Source organism: Ornithorhynchus anatinus, chromosome X2, assembly GCF_004115215.2.
Source record: "Ornithorhynchus anatinus isolate Pmale09 chromosome X2, mOrnAna1.pri.v4, whole genome shotgun sequence".
NCBI classification, from domain to species: domain Eukaryota; kingdom Metazoa; phylum Chordata; class Mammalia; order Monotremata; family Ornithorhynchidae; genus Ornithorhynchus; species Ornithorhynchus anatinus.
Genome location: NC_041750.1, coordinates 21,446,191 through 21,467,771, shown reverse-complemented (window position 1 = coordinate 21,467,771; position 21,581 = coordinate 21,446,191). Strand labels below are relative to the sequence as shown.

Genomic DNA, 21,581 nt, shown 5'->3' with positions numbered 1-21,581 from the left:
GACTTCTTTGGACTTTTTTAGCTACATTTTCACTTGGAAGGATTTTTGAAAGATTCAGATTTTCCAAGTTCAAAGAAGGGATTTTTACTCTCATGGACCCTAGAAACCTGCAAGCAATTGTAGAATTATTATGGGTAAAGCAATCTCCCAAGCAGTGTCTGATGGGTCTTAATAAGCCTATCATAGATTTAGGGTTTTATTTTCATAGAGATTTGTCCTGAAGATCAGGAAACTCGGCCTTCTGAATCTTAGAATATTTTATAATCTTAAAAATTAATGATAGATTGAGGTGGTCTGTGTCCTATGCTCCAAGAAAATAATGCTATTGAAGGACCAATAAATGACATTTATCTTAAAGGGAAAGGATTGGCAATGAAATCAGTCCTGGATTGAACTCTAGAGAGTAGGGCAGGGTGGAGGGATGAAGCAGCGTTGCCCAGAGGAAAGAGCATGGGTTCTAATCCTGCCTCTGCCATTAGCCTGCTGTGTAAGACCTTGAGACAGTCATTTAACTCTTTGTGCCTCAGTTTCCTCATCTGAAAAATGGGGATTCAATACCTGTTCTCCCTCTCCCGTAGACTGTGAAAGTCTTGTGGTGTAGGGACTGTGTCCAACCTATTTTCTATCTACCCCAGGCCTTAGTACAGTGCTTGACACGTAATTTATGCTTAACAGATACCACAGTTGTTTTCATTATTATTATCATTATTATTATTGTGGTATTTATTGTTTACTAGGTGATAGGCACTATACTAAGCTCTGGGTTGGATACAAGCCAATCAGGTTGGACACAGTTCCTGTCCCACATGGCGCTCACAGTCTCAATCCCCATTTTATAGATGAGGTAACTGAGACACAGGGAAATGAAGTGACTGGCCCAAGGTCACACGGCAGACAAATGACGGAGCTGGCATTAGATACCATGACCTTCTGACTCCCAGGCCCGGGTTCTATCCACTCCGCCATATTATCACTATTAGGAAGGAGAGAAAGGATAGAGGTGAGGTTTTGGGGGGTTGAAAACTTCTCTCCTTCCATCTGCCACTTTCAAAATGGCTCCAACAAGCTACTTGGTAGCTCTAAACTCTGAACAAAGCAAAGCTCCTTTCGAAGCCAAGCACAGGCCATGATGGCTTACGTTTGCATCGCTCTACAGGAAAATTTCTAGAATTTCAGTTCTGCTCCCAAGACAACTCACTATCATTAATGGGTTTAGAGGAACCAGCCTGGCTGGTTTTCATTTATACTAAAAAATGTAAGCGAGTTAAGGTTCAAGTGGAGAAACCATGGAATCTTCATCTAATACCCCAGAAGTCAATTTGAATGAAACAACATTTGAACAATTAAATGAGTAACTCTAAGTAACTCCACTTCCATGGTGTGCTGGTGTGTGTGGATATACATTTTTCAAAGAAAGAGTGTCCTAATTTGAAAGACAATATTCCAGGAATCAAACCAAACACAAGATCATTTTACAGTGTAGTCTGTCTTCCAGACAGAAAGCACAGCAAAATGTAACCAAAACAATTATAGTTTGAATTAGTGCATAAAACATATATATGTTCATTTAAAAGTCATCCTTTCTCAAAATGTGTATGATTCTTTAAAGAACGCTATTGCTAGCTATATTTTAAACAAAACACGTTTGTGGCTATCTTTACACGGTGCTTAGTGAAACTTTTCTGGGCTTATTGAAAGACAGAGAGATAATGTTTACTACTTCACTTCCAAATTGCCATGTTCGGTGCATATTAAATATGATATTGTAGTCTCCCCAGGGCCTAACACACTCTCTAGCAGTATGTTGGAGGTGAGGGAAGGGAGGGAGGAAGAAAGGGAGGTAGAGGATTGTCTTCTAGTCTATTAATCCACTACAGTTGCTGGGTTTCCCTCAGGGAAAAGTACCACAACGATCCAGCTTTTAGTGGTACCCCAGTGACCTAAAAGGGCCCAGGGGAGGGGCAAGCTGGGTTCAATTATGAAATGTGCCTTATAAGTGATTTAATTTTATGTAATTATACATACACACACACATGCTTACATCCCTTTATCTACCAATTTTATAGAGGGAGTCCAAGAGTTCATATTTCAGTAATCTGAGGGCAGACTACAAATGAATCTCATTGATATCGGTAAGTGTTTTCTAGATAATCGTCAGCAGCAGCAGCATTTACTAAATGCCTGTTGGGACCATAGCATGGTAAGCAGTGTTGGGGAACACACAAACATAAAAGCAGCAGCATGGCCTAGCGGTTCAGAGGATTCCCGGGTCCATCAGAGGACCTGGGTTCTAATACTGGCACCACAACTTGTCTGCTGTGTTACCTTGGGCAAGTCACTTAACTTCTCTGTACATCAGTTGCTTCATCTGAAGTCTGGGGTTACGACTTGTGAGCCATTATGTGGGACAGAGACTGTGTTCAACCTGATTATCTTATTTATTTATCTTATATCTGTTCCAGAACTCAGTACAGTGCTTGGCGCACAGTAAGAGCTTAACAGAAATCCTGTAAAAAAAAAAAGACATGTTTTCTGCCCTCATGGAGTTTGCAACCAAATGGGAGCAACAATCGGTCACAAAATGCAAACATACTGTAGGTCCGTATAGAAAACACAAACACCAATGAGAAAGTAAAAGCGGGAAATTTTTAAAATAGATAAGGACAGATTCATGTGACCGATTTAATTTATATTATTCCTTCTGTTTCCACTGTACATCTGCCTGCCTTTCTTTTAGATTGTAAACTCCTTTGGGCCAGAGACTAGTTCTTGATTGCATTTTCCTCAGTATTCTAAAAACAGTTGGCCCTGGATCAATCAATTTATGCGTCCTAAGATGTCTGATGGGGTGGCATGATCAGGAAGATCACCTTCTACCTTTACTCCAGGAGGACTAGTTGAAAGAATAAGGGCCTGGGAATCGGAGGACCTGTGCTCTGATTCTGACTCTGACACTTGCCTGCTGTTATGAGAAGTAGCACGGCGTAGTGGATAGATCACGAGCTTGGGAGTCAGAAGGTCATGGGTTCTAATTCTGCTCTGCCGCGTTTCTGCTGTGTGACCTTGGACTAATCACTTCACTTCTCTCTGGGCCTCAGTTCCCTCATCTGTAAAATGGGGATTGAAACTGTGAGCCCCACATGGGACAGACACCGTGTCCAACTCAATTTGCTTGTGTCTACCCCAGCGCTTGAGACGGTGCCTGACATATACTAAGCGCTTAACAAATACCATCATTATTATTCTTATTGTCATTACACTGGGCAAGTTACTTAAATTGATCTTTGCCTCATTTTCAATTGTAAAAATAGGTATAAAACACCTGTTCTCTCTCCTGCTTAGAACGTAAGCCCTATGTGGGAGAGAAACTGAGTCTGACCTGATTGTTTTGTATCTTCCCCAGCTCTTATTTCAGTACTTGGCACATAAGGAGGGCTTAAAAAACAATACAATAATTATTATTACTAGAACCTAGTTGTTAGTTCCTTGAGGGCAGAGATTGCCTTCTCCTCTCTCCCAGTGGCTTTATACAATGCTCTTTAGAGGATCGTTGTCTACTGATTCTACTGTTCTCTCTTGAGCTCTTAGTAGAGTGCTCTGACCCAAGTAAGCGCTCAATAAGTACTATTGACTGATAGATTCTCCGGCTGACTCTGAGAAGGGCAGTTGGGAATATTTTCCCCTTTAAAATCATACTAATATGGCATGTCAATTAATACAGCCGTTTTTCACAGGGGAAATAATTACGAGCACAGAGATGAGCTACCCTAATTCCAAAGGAATCTTCCTTTGTATTTTTGCCTAGCTCATTCTCTCTCAGCCTCGAATGAGAAAGAGATAATATTTAACTTGATATTAATTGATAGAACCTGAGCTTGTCTTTAACAGAACAATGGAATGGCTGAAATTATACTGCGTATGTGTGTAATCAATTCATTTTTGATTCGTCTGTCCTGGTCATCTGATTTCCGATGTTTGAATTTCTTGGAGAGCTTTGCCGTCTTTTTAGCTGTCAGGTTTAGTTTTCATGTGAACACAACAGTGCAATCATTCATCTGTGCCTTTCACAGCAATTTACAAAGGTCGGTTGACAGGTATAATACCCAGATTTTAGAGTGAAAAATAGGGCATCGCCTTATTCACCACGTACAAGATAGAGTTTTTTCAAAAATTACAGTGAAACTTCCCCTTAAAGAATCTTGTTATAGGAATCATAATAATTTTGGTATCTGTAAAGTGCTGACTACGTGCTGAGCCTTGTACTAAGCACTGGAGAAGATACAAGATAATCGGATCGGACACAGTCCCTGTCCCACATGGGGATCACAGTTTTAGTGAGAAAGCAAGTATTTAATCCACATTTTACAGATGAGGAAATTGAGATTAAGTCGAGTTACTTCCCCAGGTCACCCAGGAGATGAATAGCAGGATCAGAAGCCAGGTCCTCTGACTCCCACGCCTGTGATCTTGCCACTAGGACATTCTGATTCATCCAACCAGGAAGTTTTTCCTTCCCAAGATGCCACTGAGTAATTTATTGCATTTTTCACCTCCGTACCCTGAAGAGGAAACTTCCATATTACAAAGGTGTCCTTACCTTCCTTATTGACATTTCAGTGCAATTCAACCATTTCTTTGCATCAGGTTCATCAGGGTTTGAATGCTATTTCATCTTGTTAGTCCTCCCATACTCCCCTTGCCTGCCTTCCCAGCTCTTGCACTTGTCTGCCGTTTGGCTTTGAGCAAGTCACTTTACTTTTCTGTGCCTCAGTTACCCCTTCTGTAAAATGGGGGTTAGGAGAGTGAACCCCATGTGGGACAGGGACTGCGTCCAACCCAATTTGCTTGTTTCACCCCCAGGGCTAAAAACAGTGCCTGGCACATAGTAAATGCTTAACAAATACCGTAATTATTATTATTACTAAAACTCTCCTTTTCACCTACCAACTCTATTGCATTGTACTCAATAGCATTAATTGATTTGCTCATGCATCCCATCTCCTCAACATCCTTCAGTAGTTGTCCATTTCTCTTATGCAGCAGAAACCTTTGATGATAGCATTAAGGTACCCTACTTATTGTGGCTCCTTTCACACTTTAACTCAGCCCGCACACTTCTCTAAAAAGCCAACCTATCCATCGTGCCACATTCTCATCTCCCTTGCCATTGTCTTCTTTCCCATACCCTCCTCCCTCCCTGGAATTCCCTCCCTCATCGCATCTGGCAGACCGCTTTTCTCTCCATCTTCGAAGCTCTTCTAAAATAACAACTCCTCCAGGAAGTCTTCCCTGATTAACCTCTCATCTACCTATCCTATTTCCTGCCACTTCAACACTTCTGTGCACTTGAATGCTCACTCCCTAAGCATTTGGGCACTCACTTCATAAATTCCCAATAACATTTATGTCTATATCTTTAATCTCTATTGCTCCCTCTCCGCTGTAAACATGTGGACAGAGAACCGGTGCACCGACTCTGCTGTGATGTAATAATAATAGTAATAATTATGGTGGGGTTTTGTTAAGCTCTTACTGTGTGCCGAGCACTGTTCTAAGTGTTGCGGTAGATATGAGGTAATCAGGTCGTCCCACGTGGAGCTCACAGTCTAAATCCCCATTTTACAGATTCGGTAACTGATGCACAGAGAAGTTAAGTGAGTTGCCCAAAATCACACAGCTGATTAATCGTGGAGATGGGATTAGAACCCATGACCTCTGACTCCCAAGCCGTTGCTCTTTCCACCAAGGCACGCTGTTTACTCTCCCAAGTGTTTAGTACAGTGTCCTGCATACAATAAGTGTTCAGTAAATACCATTGATCAATTGACTTCTGTACCCTATCATTTCTTTTAGTGTCTGTTTTTCCCCTGTGAACTCCTTAAGTAATTTTATTTATATTGATGCCTGTTTACTTGTATAGTTGCCTTGTTGCCTTATTAACATGTATTGATGTCTGTCTCCCCGCTCTAGACTGGGAGCTCATTGTGGGCAGGGATTGACTCTCTTTATTGCAGTATTGTACTTTCCCAAGTGCTTAGTACAGTGCTCTGCACACAGTAAATACTCAATAAATACGATTGAATGAATGAACAGTCATGTCCGCTAGTGCTCTTGTACTCTCCCAAGTGCTAAGTACAGTGTTCTGCACAGAGAGCTCAAATAAATACTACCATTTGATTGATCATATAACTGAATTCCTAATTCTGTCAAATAAGTTCCAACCTTTAGGGGTTATGCAGCGCTGAATGTAAAGTCAGTATTAAATGGTATCATCAGAGATATAGTGGTCTTCCGGAGTTTTCGCGTAAATTGTGAGGGGGATCACCTCTCAGTGATTTGAGGTGGTGTTAGCATTAAGCCCTAGGTGTCCCTAAATGGGACAGAAACCTTGGTCGAATATGAAAAGACAATTCACATTTTATTCCAAGAAAAAGGATTTCAGTCATCTTCTACTTTACACTTCAAAAGCACCTTAATGACCAAAGACCCTAAAGTGGTTTTGAAACCTCAACACTTTTGACACTCTTGTGATATATCAATATCCCTCTTTTTCAGAAAAGAAACCCCAAAGCAGGGATGCGAGGTATGATCTGTCTAAATTTTCCCAGTTATGGGAATCGAGGACAGAATCTTGGCTCTAGTGCTGTCTAACGTCCAGACCAGAATGATAAGGGGGAGTCTTCATTTTCATGGACATGTAATAATCTATCTGTGTAGGCACGGGCTTTAGTAGTTGATTTTGCTTTGCCGAAGGATCTCCATTATTTATTGCAATGTTTATGTGGTTGTGGGAAGAGTGACGCTACTGGTTCAGGGGTAGGCCGTGGTGAAAAAAAATTGGTTTGTGGCAGTGGGTTAAGTGGAAACCATATACTCCTGAGTATCCCTCACCAATGTGTGACTTAGATTATGGTGAATTGGGAATAATCGGTTACCTGAGTCACACAGCACTTCAACTTTATAATAATAATGTTGGTATTTGTTAACTGCTTACTATGTGCCGAGCACTGTTCTAAGCGCTGGGGTAGACACAGGGGAATCAGGTTGCCCCACGTGGGGCTCACAGTCTTAATCCCCATTTTACAGATGAGGTAACTGAGGCACAGAGAAGTTAAGTGACTTGCCCACAGTCACACAGCTGACAAGTGGCAGAGCCGGGATTCGAACCCTTGACCTCTGACTCCAAAGCCCGTGCTCTTTCCACTGAGCCACGCTGCTTCTCCATCTAGAGCCATTTTCTTCAGCTGCCATTTCTCTTTCATAAGCCTCTCAGTAAATGAGAGGGCAAACTGAAGGTTCTTTAGTTAATGAACAGACTGATTTGAATAAAAGAAAGGAGTTGAATGGCTAGAAAACCAAATTTATGTTGAGAGGCATAGGGGTTGCATATCCCACCTCCATCTAATTCAGAGGGAAGCCGTCCAGGGAAGGCCCAGACTGAGTGCTGAAGCTGCAAAATTGTACGTGTTCAGAATGTGATTTAGGCCAAACAGGAGGAACTTGCTAGTGTTTTGCAGCAACTTCAATTGATTTAAACAGCCTATGGGTACATGGTGCACGTGCAGTTGGCCAGTTGACATTCACGCACTTGAAAGTTACAGATAGCTGGCAAGAGCAGATATTGCTCTAATACTCATTGCTTTAATATTAGATGTTGAAGGATTCTTATGCAGATTCCTCAGTGGACCCATGAAGTTTCAATGTGCTAAACTTTAAAATCTTCCAAAAGGAGATTATGAATAATTATCACTCCATTCAGGAATTATTAGCAAAGAACCTTTCGGCAATGTGATATATTGCCTAAAATATCATTTTCAATCTTGAAAAATGAAGGGTGTGTGAGATTTCCTTCCATGCTTCACAGATTTAAATGACTCTATTGACTCCCTTTTTTCTTTTTCTTTTTTTAAAAAAAAAACACACCCTACATCCTTGCATAGATCTTTGGCAAACAAAATATCTGCTGGAAAAATTTTGTCTAGGCAGTATGATTAATGAATATAATGAATGCTCCGAGCTTGTTAAAGAACTTGAGAAGTAGGACGGCCTGGTGGAAAGAGCACAGTCAGAGGACCTGGTTACCAACACCAGCTCTGTTATTTGCTTGCTGTGTGACTTTGGGTTAGTCACTTAACCTTCCTTTGCTTCAGTTTCCTCAACTGTAAAACGGGGACTAACTACTTGTTCTCCCTCCTACTTAGGCTGTGACAGCTACGTGGGACAGGGACTTTATCCAAACTGATTAGCTTGAATCTATTCCAGTGCTTAGATCAGTACTTGACACATAATAGTCACAAAACAAGTATAATAATAATAATGATGTTACTTGCAAGATAAATAGAGGTGTTTGAAGTTGCTGAGTTTTTCACAGACAGAAGGGACTACTGTAAAAAAAATTTCAAGGATCATCTGATTTACTCTCTTCTCTGTGTTTTGGACATTAAATGTGTGCGGTGAGCAGAAAATGAATATTTTAATTATTTTTATGTAGTCTTGCCTTCTATATCTCAGTTGCCTCTCTGACATAACGGGAATTCTCTGGTACAAAATTAAAAGACTGCACAGACAGATAACGAGGTTTATTTTTCAGAACTATAAATGGTGCCAGGCTACAAGCTTCGTATCAAATCAAGCAGTCTATGTTAGTTATTGAGCACTTACTGTGTGCAGAGCACTGTACTAATTGCTTGCGAAAGTATAATACAATAGTTATTAGTGGTGATCCCTGCCCACAACTTATATTCTTTAGGGGGAAGAAGACATTAAACTAAATTCCAGATAGGGGAAATAGTAGAGTATAAGGATATGTACATAACTGTTGTAAGACTAGGGCACTCAATAAATGCTATTAATTATTAAGGTGGTATTAAGTTCTTACTATGTGTCAAAGCACTGTTCTAAGTGTAGGTATATGTTTATCAGGTCAGATGCAGTCTCTAGTCCACCTAAGGTTCAGAGTCTAAGTAGTGGATTGGTTGATGGTCGATTGATTACAATTGAACATGAAGTTTTTCCTTGGGTAGGCAAACTTTTGAAAGGTCAAGTCAAACTAATTTGGGATCTGGAAATTACTTAATTAGGAACCTGGATTTAGAATGCAGCAGGGAAGATTTAGGTGAGTTGTCAGGATGAATCACCTGATAATGAAGGTGGTTAAATATTAGAAGATTTGCCAAAGGAGGGGAGGTGGTGGGGGACGGGAGAGGAAGGGGTCTTGTGTTCACAGTCTTGATAGAATTAAAGAATCAGTCAGTGGGATCCACTGAGGGCTTATTGTGTGGAGAGCACTGTGCTAAGCCCTTGGGGAAGTACAATATAGTAGACTTGGGAGACATGATCCCTGTCCAGAAAGAACTTGCAGTCTACAGGGGAGATGAATGACATTAAATAAATTATAGCTAGTTAAGAAACAGGAGGTTCCTACTGTTGGGATGGTTTGAGTATTGCCTGCCTAAAGGTTGAGGTTACAATTCAAGATCACTTCCACCTCCATACTCCAGTGATCTCCTAATAGTAATTCAGTAGTTCTCAAATCTCCCTGGCTAATTACACGCAAATAATTTGGTGTGAAAGTGAAACAAACTGTGTACAGTTTAAGAATTCCGAAACAAAGTTCTAAAGCTATGATTTTGAATATGAGTGAAAAGGAACTGTTTTACATTTTAGTGAATGCTAAAGATCTTATGCCTACTTTGAAATCAGCTATTTCTAGATTTCATTTTGTATTTCGGGGTAATCATTAATAGCGTACATGGCCTCCTAAGGGTTGGGTATGGTGATAGCACCTAGAGAAGTCTCATCCAAGTTTGGATTCCACCAGGAGCCCTCGTTTCCATTTTACAGTTGCTGGCCCCTAATTCTCCTATAACAAATTTTGGAATACCTAGATGGGCTAGGTCTCAAAATCTCTTTAGAGGCACAAGCACTTCCTGCTCCTTTTAGTGGTGACGTTCTTTATTGTTTAGAAGTAATTATCCTGACTTAGTACCTTAATATCACTGCGCAATAAGAGCTTTGACTTTATCGCAGGGTCGAATGGTTTGCCTAGATGTCTGGGGTAATTGTGATACTAAGAATCAGAATATGTGATTGATGGCCAAGCACTCTGCAAAGATCTGGGGTAGATAAAAATAATCAGATCAGACACAATCCATGTTCCATTTGGTGTTTACAGTCTAAAAGGGAGGGAGAATGGGTATTTAATCCCTATTTTATAGAAGAGGAAGCCAAGATAGATAAATTAAGTGACTTGCCCGAGATCAGACAGCCGACAAGGAGCAGAGCTGGATTGAACACAGGTTTCCTGACCAATAGGCCAGATTATTTCCCCACTCTTTCTAGCACTTGCCTGAATATAGCTGCGATCAATGAATAAACATATTTGCTTCCATTTATGCTTTATCACATGGGTGAATTATTTTACCAGTGTATAAAAGTGTACTTAGAGTATCCCAGTGCTTTGTGCTGGGGGAAAACAATTACAGTGAATAAGGCAGAATAGCTGTGTTATTGCAGTACATAAGACTTTGATTATATACTGCCAAGATTCATACCAGCCTAGTAGTTGTTGACAGATAAAGTAACAGAAATGAAACTCATTTATTTTTTCTTTATTGAGACCTCAAGGTAAAGCAGATTTTCAGTTCTTGTACTTACTACATTGATAGAACAGAGACTGACAGCAAAAAAGTGCCAGTCTTGAAATATAAATTAAACCTAGTTTCATATCAAAGTTTCATTTAGTCTTTGAAAAGGAGCTGCTGCTTGGATTATTTTTGATCTTAAAGTGAATCTACTGTGGATTCTTAATAGAATGTCTAGTGTGTGTTAACCTTTTCATGCCGGTGACTTTTTTTTCAAAAATATTGTTGCTGCAAGCCCTTTGATATTTAAATTATTTCACAATGTTAGATTTAGAGTTATACTTAGATGCTTTTCATTGACTAGAGAATAGAATTCTTACAATGTGTAGGGTTTTTTTTGCCAAAAGGGAGAAAATACAGAACAAAAAATTGAAAATGTGAATGCAGTCCTTATTTCTTTGGTTCTCCAAGGATCACAGATGACTGGCCACTAAAACCAGCCACTATGGGGTCAGTGCCAGCTGTAATAAGGATAATGGTCGAGTTTGTTCTCGCCTTCTCTGCTGGGACGGCTGATTTCAGATGTACTATCTAGTGTCACCCAGCAGAAAATACAGCCCTTAATGGAGATGTAATTTAGGTTTTGTTAGGTAAATTCTACCCAATTAAAAGGGTATGAAAATTTCACCTAGTACATAGTATTTATTGAATGCCTATATATGTATATGCCTATGTCATCATTTATACGAACACACACACACACAGATACATGCACTTGAATGCACACCTTTCCTTCATTTAGGAAGCTGATACTGGGGCCAATCCCATCCACATGTGTGAAGGTGGCTGGAAAGATGAGTTCAGCCTCATTCTCACATCTTTCCCTTGATTCTATTTATCGTGATTATGTTGTCTTGTTTTTGTCCGCCTGTCTCCCCCGATTAGACTGTGAGCCCGTCACTGGGCAGGGATTGTCCCTGTTGCTGAATTGTACATTCCAAGTGCTTAGTACAGTGCTCTGCACATAGTCAGCACTCAATAAATACTATTGAATGAATGAATACAGTACCTGTCCCTGTTTCCAACCTAATGAATGGGATGAGGGGATTTTCCAGTTCATTCAGTGCCCCCCCAAATCATATTCTGGGGAAAAGTGAGCTTTGAATGACTGTATTTCCCATGATTAAATTCACCAGAAATTCCCTGAATTTTCCAATTCCCTTCATTTATCTAATGAAAGTCAGAAAGTTCAAAATAGTTTATTTTTCTCAAATGTTGACTTGAAAACACCTGCTGAAGATGTTGTTCGGGTTAAGGAGCAAAACTTGGCAGACTCTCTCTGATAATCGAACAGTTGTCATGATCATTCCAGGATTGCGAGTGCATTAGACAAGAGATGCTTGGTGGGGTAATTTAAGGTTCGTAATTGACTTTGCCTTTTCCTCATTTTTAAATTTTCTAATCTGGCCACAACCACTGATCCAAGGTGTCTTGAAAACACTTTAACTGCTTAAGTTTTTTATTACTATAATGTCTAAATTTGATCATTTTCTCATTAATTTCACTGCAACAGTAAGATAGAGTAAACTTGTTTCCAGAATTACCTTTTCTGACCTTTTACAAGATGATAATTACAAAACTGTGAGGCTTGGAAGACTTGTAAAAAAATTAAGCTCACAAAGAGGCAAAAATGGGCCTTCCATGCTGGTGTCGATTTCAAAATTAACATTTTGGTTCATGTGCTTCTAATAATCACTGACCCTTACTTCATGTACTTTCCACAGGAAATGAATACAGCAGAAATTACTTTGACCCACTGATGGATGAGGAAATAAACCCAAGGCAGAGTGGGATGGAGGTCAGCGGAGAAGGTGAGCCAGAATTAAGTATGTAATTTTTGTGTCAGAATATTCTTTTCCATTCATGAAAATGAGGTGACAGAGATCACCCATGCAGTTCCATTTAGATTCTGGGGCTTACGATTTAAATGGTAAGCATTAACCACTAAAAAACATGATAGACAGAATAGGTAGTAGTTCTTGATCAAGGACAGAAAGCTGGTGGGCAAAATAGAAGCAAAAAGCAGTTTACTTTCAGCACTCGAGTGCTGTAATTCAGTACTATCTTTCAAATATCCTCTTGGCTGTGAATGTGGGGAAAAAAATTGCCTAGAAAATTAAGCAGTTGTTAGTCGAAATGAATCACCTGCAGTGAAGCAGGCATATCTAGCCACTGAATGTTTTTCTTCATTCATTTCAAGAGAGCAAATGTGAACACCGATCTTTTTTGCATTTTATGAGCATTGGAAAAGTGTATGAAAAGTAAGAGTCTTTTGATCCATGTTCTTTACTTTACATAGTCACCATAGTGGCCAAGGTCAATGGCAGTATTTACTGAGCTCTTATTCTGTGCAGAGCCTTGTAGTAAGCATTTGGAAGCTTTCCATAAAGAAGAGAAGCAGCATGGCCTCGTAGATAGAGCACAGGCTTGGGAGTCAGAAGGACCTGGGATCTAATTCCTGCCCCACCACTTGTCTGCTGGGTGCCCATGGGCAAATAGCTTCACTTCTCTGAGCCTCAGTTTCCTCACCTGTTAAACGGAGATCAAGACTGTAAGCCCCATGACGGGGACTGTGTCCAACCCGATTTCATTCACTTAATAATAATAATGTTGGTATTTGTTAAGCGCTTACTATGTGCAGAGCACTGTTCTAAGCGCTGGGGTAGGTACAGGGTAATCAGGTTGTCCCACGTGAGGCTCACAGTTAATCCCCATTTTACAGATGAGGTAACTGAGGCACAGAGAAGTGAAGTGACTTGCCCACAGTCACGCAGCTGACAAGCGGCAGAGCTGGGATTCGAACTCATGACCTCTGACTCCAAAGCCCAGTCTCTTTCCACTGAGCCACGCTGTTTCTCTTGCACTTGCATTTATTCACTTGCATTTATTGAGTGCCTACAGTGTGCAGAACACTGTACTTAAGCGCTCGGGAGAGTACAAAATAACAACAAACAGACACATTCTCTGCCCACAACAAGCTTACAGTCTAGATTTGCTTGTATCCACATTAGGACAGTGCCTGGCACATACTAACTGTTTAACCAATGCCACAGTTATTATTGTAAAGTAAGTAGATAAAATCCTTGCTCTTACAGAGCCTATAGTCTAGGATGGGACACGGACAATAAAAGAAATGACAATTTAAGGAACTGAGTATAAGGATATGTATATGTTCTGTAGGGGTGAGGTTTGGGTGTGTACCTAGATACTTGAATACTTGTAGTGTCATTTGCACCCCTGAAATTTCCATAGCTTCACTGTATTTCAATTTCCATATTTCAGCTTCACCACATTAGGATGTCACTGGAACACTTTTAGATTCAGATTTTTTTTGTGTGAAGATGCAAAATGAAGTACAATATATCAAAAGCGATTCCAAATTGATTTCTTCCTAAATAAATTCAGCCTATTTTACAACGATTTTGAGAGCTTGGCTTTCTTCATTGGTTGATTGGCAGCTTTGTGGAGAAATAATCATTTCTCCGGGTAGGTAGAAATGACAGTTACTAACTTTTAGGACCGCTTTGCAAAACTGCTAAAGGGAGAGAGTGACTTTGATAGGAGATATTAGACATTCTGCAGAACATCCTGATCGCATTTGGGCTCTTCCACTTCCGGGGATTTTAAATAGCCAAGTAGAAAATTTCCACCTTTGTTATGACGTGCACAGATTCTTGGGCTGGAAATGTAACAGTAGTAATAGCAGCTGTTGTAGTAATGGGAGTAATAAGGGCACTTATGAAGCACCACTCATCACACTGCCCTATACGAAGCACCGGTAAAGTTCAGTACAAGCACAAGGCGTGTTCTCTGCCCACAGGGAGTTTACATTCTATTCCAGAGCACCAAGCCCACTTTGACCATTACCTAGAGAGTGTGGTTCTCCATGAATTATTTTGACTATCCAGAGGGCTTAAAGGAGCTAAATTGTTAATTAAAATGAAATATTATATCCCCTTAAGGTGAATGTATTTGAAAGGCTGATGCTTGACTGATAATCCCCCCACATCATGTGCGGGCAAAGATCGTTCCCACTTACTCTGTTGCATTTCTTCCCCTCTGTGCTGGGTGTTATTTCCCTTTCGCCCTCTTCCGCTTGCATTGATCTCAGATACTCTGTTTTCAGAGAATCATGCAAGATATGTAATTATTCCTGCAATACCCTAGTCTGGCTACTGAGCTGTCCATTAACTGTTTTCAGCTCTAGAGAGAAGTGATAGAAGGAGTATGTGTGATGGGTGGGCTTTTTCCTGATCCTTCCGCCTCTCTTCCCCACAACTGACTTAGCTCAGAGATCTAATGTGGAGTCCCACAAGCTGTCTGTGAATCCTCACAACCCCCACAGATGGCATTTTAGACCCCATTCTTTACAGGCTTGGATCAACCATCACTCTCGCACATCCTCTCTGTGTTTGCTTTTCTCCTTCTCCCCTATCTGCTTGCCTTTCCAAGAGCTACCAGTGAGATGATGAGGATGATGATTTTGGCATTTAAGTGCTTACTATGTGCCAAGCACTGTTCTAAGCGCTGGGGTAGATACAAGGTGATCAGGTTGTCCCGGGTGGGGCTCACAGTCTTCATCCCCATTTGACAGATGAGGGAACTGAGGCACAGAGAAGTGAAGTAACTTGCCCAAAGTCACCCAGCTAGCTTGATGGCCACCCCTGCCATTTCTCTGATGAACTGGACTTTACCCACGACCCCATAGTGGCTGTCAGGAAATGAACAGGTGAAAGATAGATTTACAGACACAGGCGGACCCCAAGGGTTAGGATCCAAAGTTCTTTCCAAGAGCTCTTGCCCGTTGATGTCAAAACTGGGAACACTAAAGAGCCATCTAATATAACTAAGTCTTTAGATAAACTGTCAGTAGAATAATTACAAGGAAACACTGGCACTGGAATTGAAGCAATCCACAGAAACGTTGGGACGCCCTTATCCTTGTAACAATAAGGCAGATCGCGGTTCTTGAAGTTCATTCATTAAATGAATCAAAGTCAGTGTCTTCAGCAATCAGAATCTAGCTGACAAGACGCTTGAGTCTGTTCACATAATGTGTCTTGTTTTATAGAGATCAAGTACACTGAAACCCACCAGAAGACAAGATTCTTAACAGGAGCTCTTCAAGGCAATTCTCCTTGATAGAGCTGGCAGTTTAGGATTAGAGGGTTAAGTCTGTTTATCTTCCAACTGATTCATGAGAAGTCAAATTACTGTCTCAAAGTAGCTAATTTGCAACCAAACTTCTCTGTCAAGGAGCTGCTGAATCACCAAATTAATTTCCCAATCTCCCCTTGTAAAGTCAGTATCTTCAACAGCAGACACTTGGAAACTTGAGTAACTAGAGAAGCAGGGAACTTCACAGGAGAATTATCAAGAATGTAACCACTTGACTTCTTTCCGAGTTTGACTACAAAAGATGAAGACGATTTGAAATTTAACTTGATTAAATTGATTTGTCATAGAAATTGCACTTTTTTTGGAGTACTGTTTTTCACACAGAGTTTTAAATGACTTTTATGTTCGATGATAGTAAAGCTACTTGAGGGCAGGGATGATGTCTCTAACTCTGTTGTACTCTCCCAAGTGCTTAGTATGATGCTATCCCCAAAGTAAGGGCTCAATAAATACTACAGATAAATAAGAGTGTTAAGAATATTGAAAGTAGGAAGTGATCTGGGCTCAGATGGACTGAGAGTGGAATTATGTAAAGAATTCATGGATATAATTGTTAGGCTAGGAGTGGCTGGAGGGATTAGGGGTTAATAAATTATGAACATGAAGGGCAGGATGGCAGGGGACACCACAACAACTGAGCGACTGAATGGCAGCCAACCAGAGAACAGCTACACAGCAGAGTGCAAGAGCGGGAAGCAGACCTGAGACAGGAAATTTTGATCCCAATGAAGGCACCAGGTGTTCAATAGGTATTACGATTGACTACATGTATTATCCTACTTGATTTAGTTCATACTTCCCTCTGTTCCCTGGATCATTTTCCCACAACTTCCTTTGCACACCTCTCCCCACTCCACATATACTTTCCACGGCTACCTGTTCCTCTGGGCAGCAAGCAGACTACTTCAACTATCTGCTCCCTACTGATCCTTGCTCCTCTCCAACTCTAACCTAGCTCTGTGGCTCTTAAATTAATCTATTTCCTGCACCTCGTTCTCATCTCTCTCACTGCCATCCCCCGGTTCAGCCTTTGCTTTTTACCTGGATCCCCTTCCTCCTTCATTGTTCTCCCCATTTCAAAGCTTTTATGAAATTACATCTCCCTTTGGAGGCCGGGCACATGGCAGTGTGGATTCGATTTGCCTAAGAGGTGCTTGCTTGGTTATGAATGTGTCTGAGCATCCAATCAGATCTATCAGTCCCTGGTAGAAGGGCTTTAATTATGACATCTCATGTCCTCTTGATTGACAACTGCCAGGAAATAAGGACTTTTTTTTTTTTAGTGCTTATGGAAGTAAACGAAAGAATCCTGTATGATGAATTAATAAAGCTCTTAGCTGAAGAGACTAAAAGAGAAGATGCACAAGGTAAATAGCATTTTGTTTATAATGACTTAATCAATGAAAACTGTACATAGACTAGTTTCATTCAATACCATCCAGTCCCCACAGCAAATATCCATCCATTTTAATGTTTGTCTTACGTGTGATATATCAACATAGAAAGTCCAATTTAAATTTCAATTTTGCAAATATTTTAGATGCAAGATCCTTTCTCAAATCAGTGCTGATAGAGAGAAATAAATAAAAGTAGAATAAGAAAATGGAAATCAGTGCATTTCCAGACAGTCAGGTTACTTTGCCCATAATGGTTCCTTGATTTCTACATCACTGAAAATTAAAACTGTTTAGCAGACTTACTGCAGCTATTATTACATTAGGACAGGGCACAAGTCTACCAACTCTGTATTTTACTCTTCCAAGCACTTAGTTCAGTGCTCTGCACACTGTAAGCACTCAATAAATTCGATTGATTGATTTTGGAATATATTTTGCTCTGACTTGAAGCTTGCAAATCAACTCCTCTCGTATGACAGTGAACCAAAGGAAGAAAGTGGTTTTATATCATAAATTGAATTTGAATATATTAATAGACATATTGACTGGTATTGTTTATTGATGATAGATGAAAAAAAGTTTCTTATAAGAGTAAATGAAATTATATAAACAGACAGCAATATAGCCACACTTCAGGATATACCTGGAAAACAGGAATGAGTTTTTAGTATGATTGGATCAACATTTTAATATCAACAGGATAAGACAAATTTTTATCTAAAGACTTTGTCTTGTGACAGTTCTATTGGTTTTCAGTGGTGTTTAAGGCTAGAGAGTAGCAAAACCTTTCTGAATTGTAAAGATTATGGGGCTTGAACGTTGTTCAAAATCAGATTCCAAGCAGTTATCCATTCGCTGTTTGTATTCCCATGTGTGAGTTTACCTCTTTGCTCTAATAGCAAAAGACAAGGAAGACAAGGTATTGGATTCTGAATGGCCAGTGAACCCTAGTAAGAGTGATGACCTCAATATGGAGGATGAAGATGAAACAATACCTTCTTACGTTGAGCAGTTTGAGAAAAGTGTTCGTGAAGCTATAGTTCTACTTGGCAGCTCTTCACTGGAACAGGTTAGACTTAAAAGTTATAAATAGTTTAATGGTTTACTTCACAACACGTTAACTCTTCCGCCTTATGAACTGTTTCTGATGATGATGATCATATTGTTTTTAATATTGATGATATTGATGATAAGTGCTTACTTTGTGCCAAGCACTGTACTAAGTGCTTGGGTAGATACAAAATAATCAGATTGGACACAGTTCCTGTCCCATATAGGGCTCACAGCCTAAGATGGAGGAAGAACAGGTATCGAATCTCCATTTTACAGAAGAGGAAAGTGAAGCATGGAGAAATAGTGTAAGTGACTGACTCAAAGTCACACAGCAGAAACCTGGCAGCGCCAGGATTAAAACCTATATCGTCTGACTCCCAGGCCTGTGTTCTTTCCACTAGGCAACACTGCTCCCCAGTTTATGTTTTTCTAGCCAACAACCCACTTTTCCATAGACTATAAGATTCTTAGTTAGGTTACTTTTCCCATTTTAATTTGACTGGACATTTTTTCTCTCCCTAAATGAACCCAAATTGTTTTTATCTTTCCCTTTATCTGAGAATTAAAAGCAAACTAGACTTAGTTCTTACGCTTAGATGACTGATTTTCACATCATCTGGTTTTATTTTGTGCTAGAAGGGCATTATCTAGAGCTTTATAAAATATCTATGGCAAAACCTGAAACCAGCAGAAACTCGCTTGAATGAGATTATGAAATACAACACTATTTGGACTTGTCTGCTTCAGTGCTACATTACTAAAGTCAATATTCTAGTTTGCATGAACTTACCATTTTAGTCTTACCCTGCAAAATACAGTCTTTGTAAAAGTTGTGGATCTAACACGGGCTACAGTTGGTTCCTGACTCTTGGGATATCTTTTCTCCATTTCATGTGGCTGGGCAGGTTAGATAGATTCAGTTTTCCACAATCACCTTGATACGGTCCCTATGGCTAGAGTACGACAAGTCTGAGAAGGGCTTCTCCTTATGAAAGGTGGAGTGCCAGGTATCTCAACAAAACAATCTGCGCCTTAACAGAAGATCAAAGGGAAAAGCAAAAACTCCTCACTCTTGGCTTCAAAGCGGTCCATCCCCTTGCCCCCTCTTACCTCACCTCCCTTCTCTCCTTCTACAGCCCAGCCCGCACACTTCGCTCCTCTGGTGCCGCTAACCTTCTCACTGTGCCTCGTTCTCACCTGTCCCGCCGTCGACCTGGACCACGTCCTTCCTCTGTCCTGGAACATCCTCCCTCCTCACAACTTCCAAACTAGCTCACTTCCCCCCTTCGAAGCCCTACTGAAAGCTCACCTCCTTCAGGAGCCCTTCCCAGGCTAAATCCCCCTTTTCCTCTGCTCCTTCTCCCCTTCCCATCTCCCTGACTCGTTCCCTCTGCTCTACCCCCTCCCTGCCCCACAGCACTTGGGTATATATGTACATATTTAATATTCTATTTATTTTATTAACGATGTGCATATCTCTATAATTCTATTTATTTATATCGACGCTATTGATGCCTGTTTACTTATTGTGATGTCTGTTTCCCCCCCTCTAGACTGTGAGCCCGTTGTTGGGCAGGGATTGTCTCTATCTGTTGCTGAATTGTACTTTTCAAGCGCTTGGTAGAGTGCTCTGCTCAATAAATTTGATTGAATGAATGAATGACTGTTTGTGATCCTGCGAACAACAACAAGGGAGAGACTTTGCGAAAGCACTGATGGGCTCTACCTGAGACGGGTGATTGAAAGCCTGTGAGGGTGGAGCATGGAGGGAGGAGTGGCTTTCTCTCCATCTTCTACCTGGTAACAGGCCTGGACCAGTCAATGACTGCCATGTAGAAGCACAGCTGCCATGCCCAGGGCAGATAAAAGACTGTTGCTTTGAGGCATGCAAAGGGGAAAGCAAGAAACACAGAAAGAAAGAGAGAGAGAGAGAGAGAGAGAGAGTGGCACAGAGGCATGCTGAGACGCAGAGAGAAGCAAACATTGGAGCAGCAGGAGAGCAGCACTGGAAAGCAGCAGAAGGCAGTAGCACTTGGAAGCAGAAAGAAGAAGCATCAGCAGAACAGGCTTCTTTGACCACAGACGGGTATTGGACCCTTGGTGGAATGGAGTGAATGAGAGTCTGTGTATGTGCCTCTCCCTTCCACGTTGGTAAAACTACATAAAAAACTTTTCACAGTAATGTTGGAGATCAGAGGTATAGTTTGACTTCTATGTTTCACTGAGGCTCTCCCGGTCCAGGAAGGTCCTGGATGGAACGAACTGGGGGCTCGCTTTGATGCCAGAATTGAGTCGGTAGACATGTTTCCTCCCCACAGGGATATATTGCAAATATTTTAGGAGACAATGAAAATTGGAAAAAGAGGAAAGAGTACTTTTCTATCCTAGAAATAATAGTCTGGAAGGGAGATCCAGAATGGACCTGGGAGTCAGAGGCCTTAGATTCAAATCCCTACTTTAGCACTTGCCCGCTGTGTAACCTTGGGAAAATCACTTTAATTCTCTTTGACTCAGTTTCCCCACCTGTAAAATGGGAATTCAATACCCATACTCTCTCCCCCTTAGATCGTTAGCTCCATGTGGGACAGGGTTGTCTTGTATCTACTCAGTGCCTCGTATAGTGCTTGGCAGGTAATAAGAGCTTAACAAACGCTATAGTTCTCAGTATGAATAAACCTATATTGTTATTAGAATCTTAATCCATTAGATTGTAAACTCCTTGAGGGCAAGGGATCATCTTGCTTCTGTTTTACTCTCCCAAGGGCTTGGCCAAGGGCCTTTCACTCAGTTGACACTCGATAAATACCACTGGTGGGTTGATTGGATTATTAAGGCCAATCTAATTTCTCATGGAAGAATAAATTCATATTGGAAGAAGTTATTCTGGGCCCAGGGCAGATGAATGCTCTCAGCAGAAAAGGTGTCATCTAGTTTGAAGACTGAGGAGTCTTTCCAAAGGTGGTGGCTCTTTTTTCTTAGCTTCAAATGGTCTAGTGAATTATCCTTTGGCCTCGGACAGATACCTGACCCAACCAGTCAAGTTCAGTCTTCCATAGCTCAGAACATCATAGAGGAAGATGGGTAAGCCCTCTTTTTCTCCGCAGCAGACACTGCTTCTCCTCATGGTAAAGACACGGTCCCTATATAGACTCCTTGAATGAAGGAGAGTTCTGGACTGAGGTCAGAGGAATGTGAGGTGAGGATGATGAATGATACCGTCCTTGTTTCTGACATTCTACCAAACAGCCTTTTTGGGAGCGTGTTCTCATAGATCACAGAGTTGAAGTTTTTCACCTGATATTCTGACTCC

At 40.8% G+C, this 21,581-nt stretch overlaps 1 protein-coding gene across 1 annotated transcript in view; it reads left to right on the top strand.

Moving 5' to 3' along the window:
* LOC114807450 (orofacial cleft 1 candidate gene 1 protein homolog) overlaps positions 1–21,356 on the top strand; it is a 55,217-nt gene extending 33,861 nt beyond the window's left edge. The window contains exons 5-8 of the mRNA XM_039910579.1: positions 12,368–12,454; positions 17,105–17,188; positions 18,118–18,287; positions 21,291–21,356. Of these exons, the coding sequence (XP_039766513.1) occupies positions 12,368–12,454; positions 17,105–17,188; positions 18,118–18,287; positions 21,291–21,356 (407 nt within the window). The remainder of the gene's footprint in view (positions 1–12,367; positions 12,455–17,104; positions 17,189–18,117; positions 18,288–21,290) is intronic.
* The last annotated feature ends 225 nt before the right edge of the window (positions 21,357–21,581 follow it).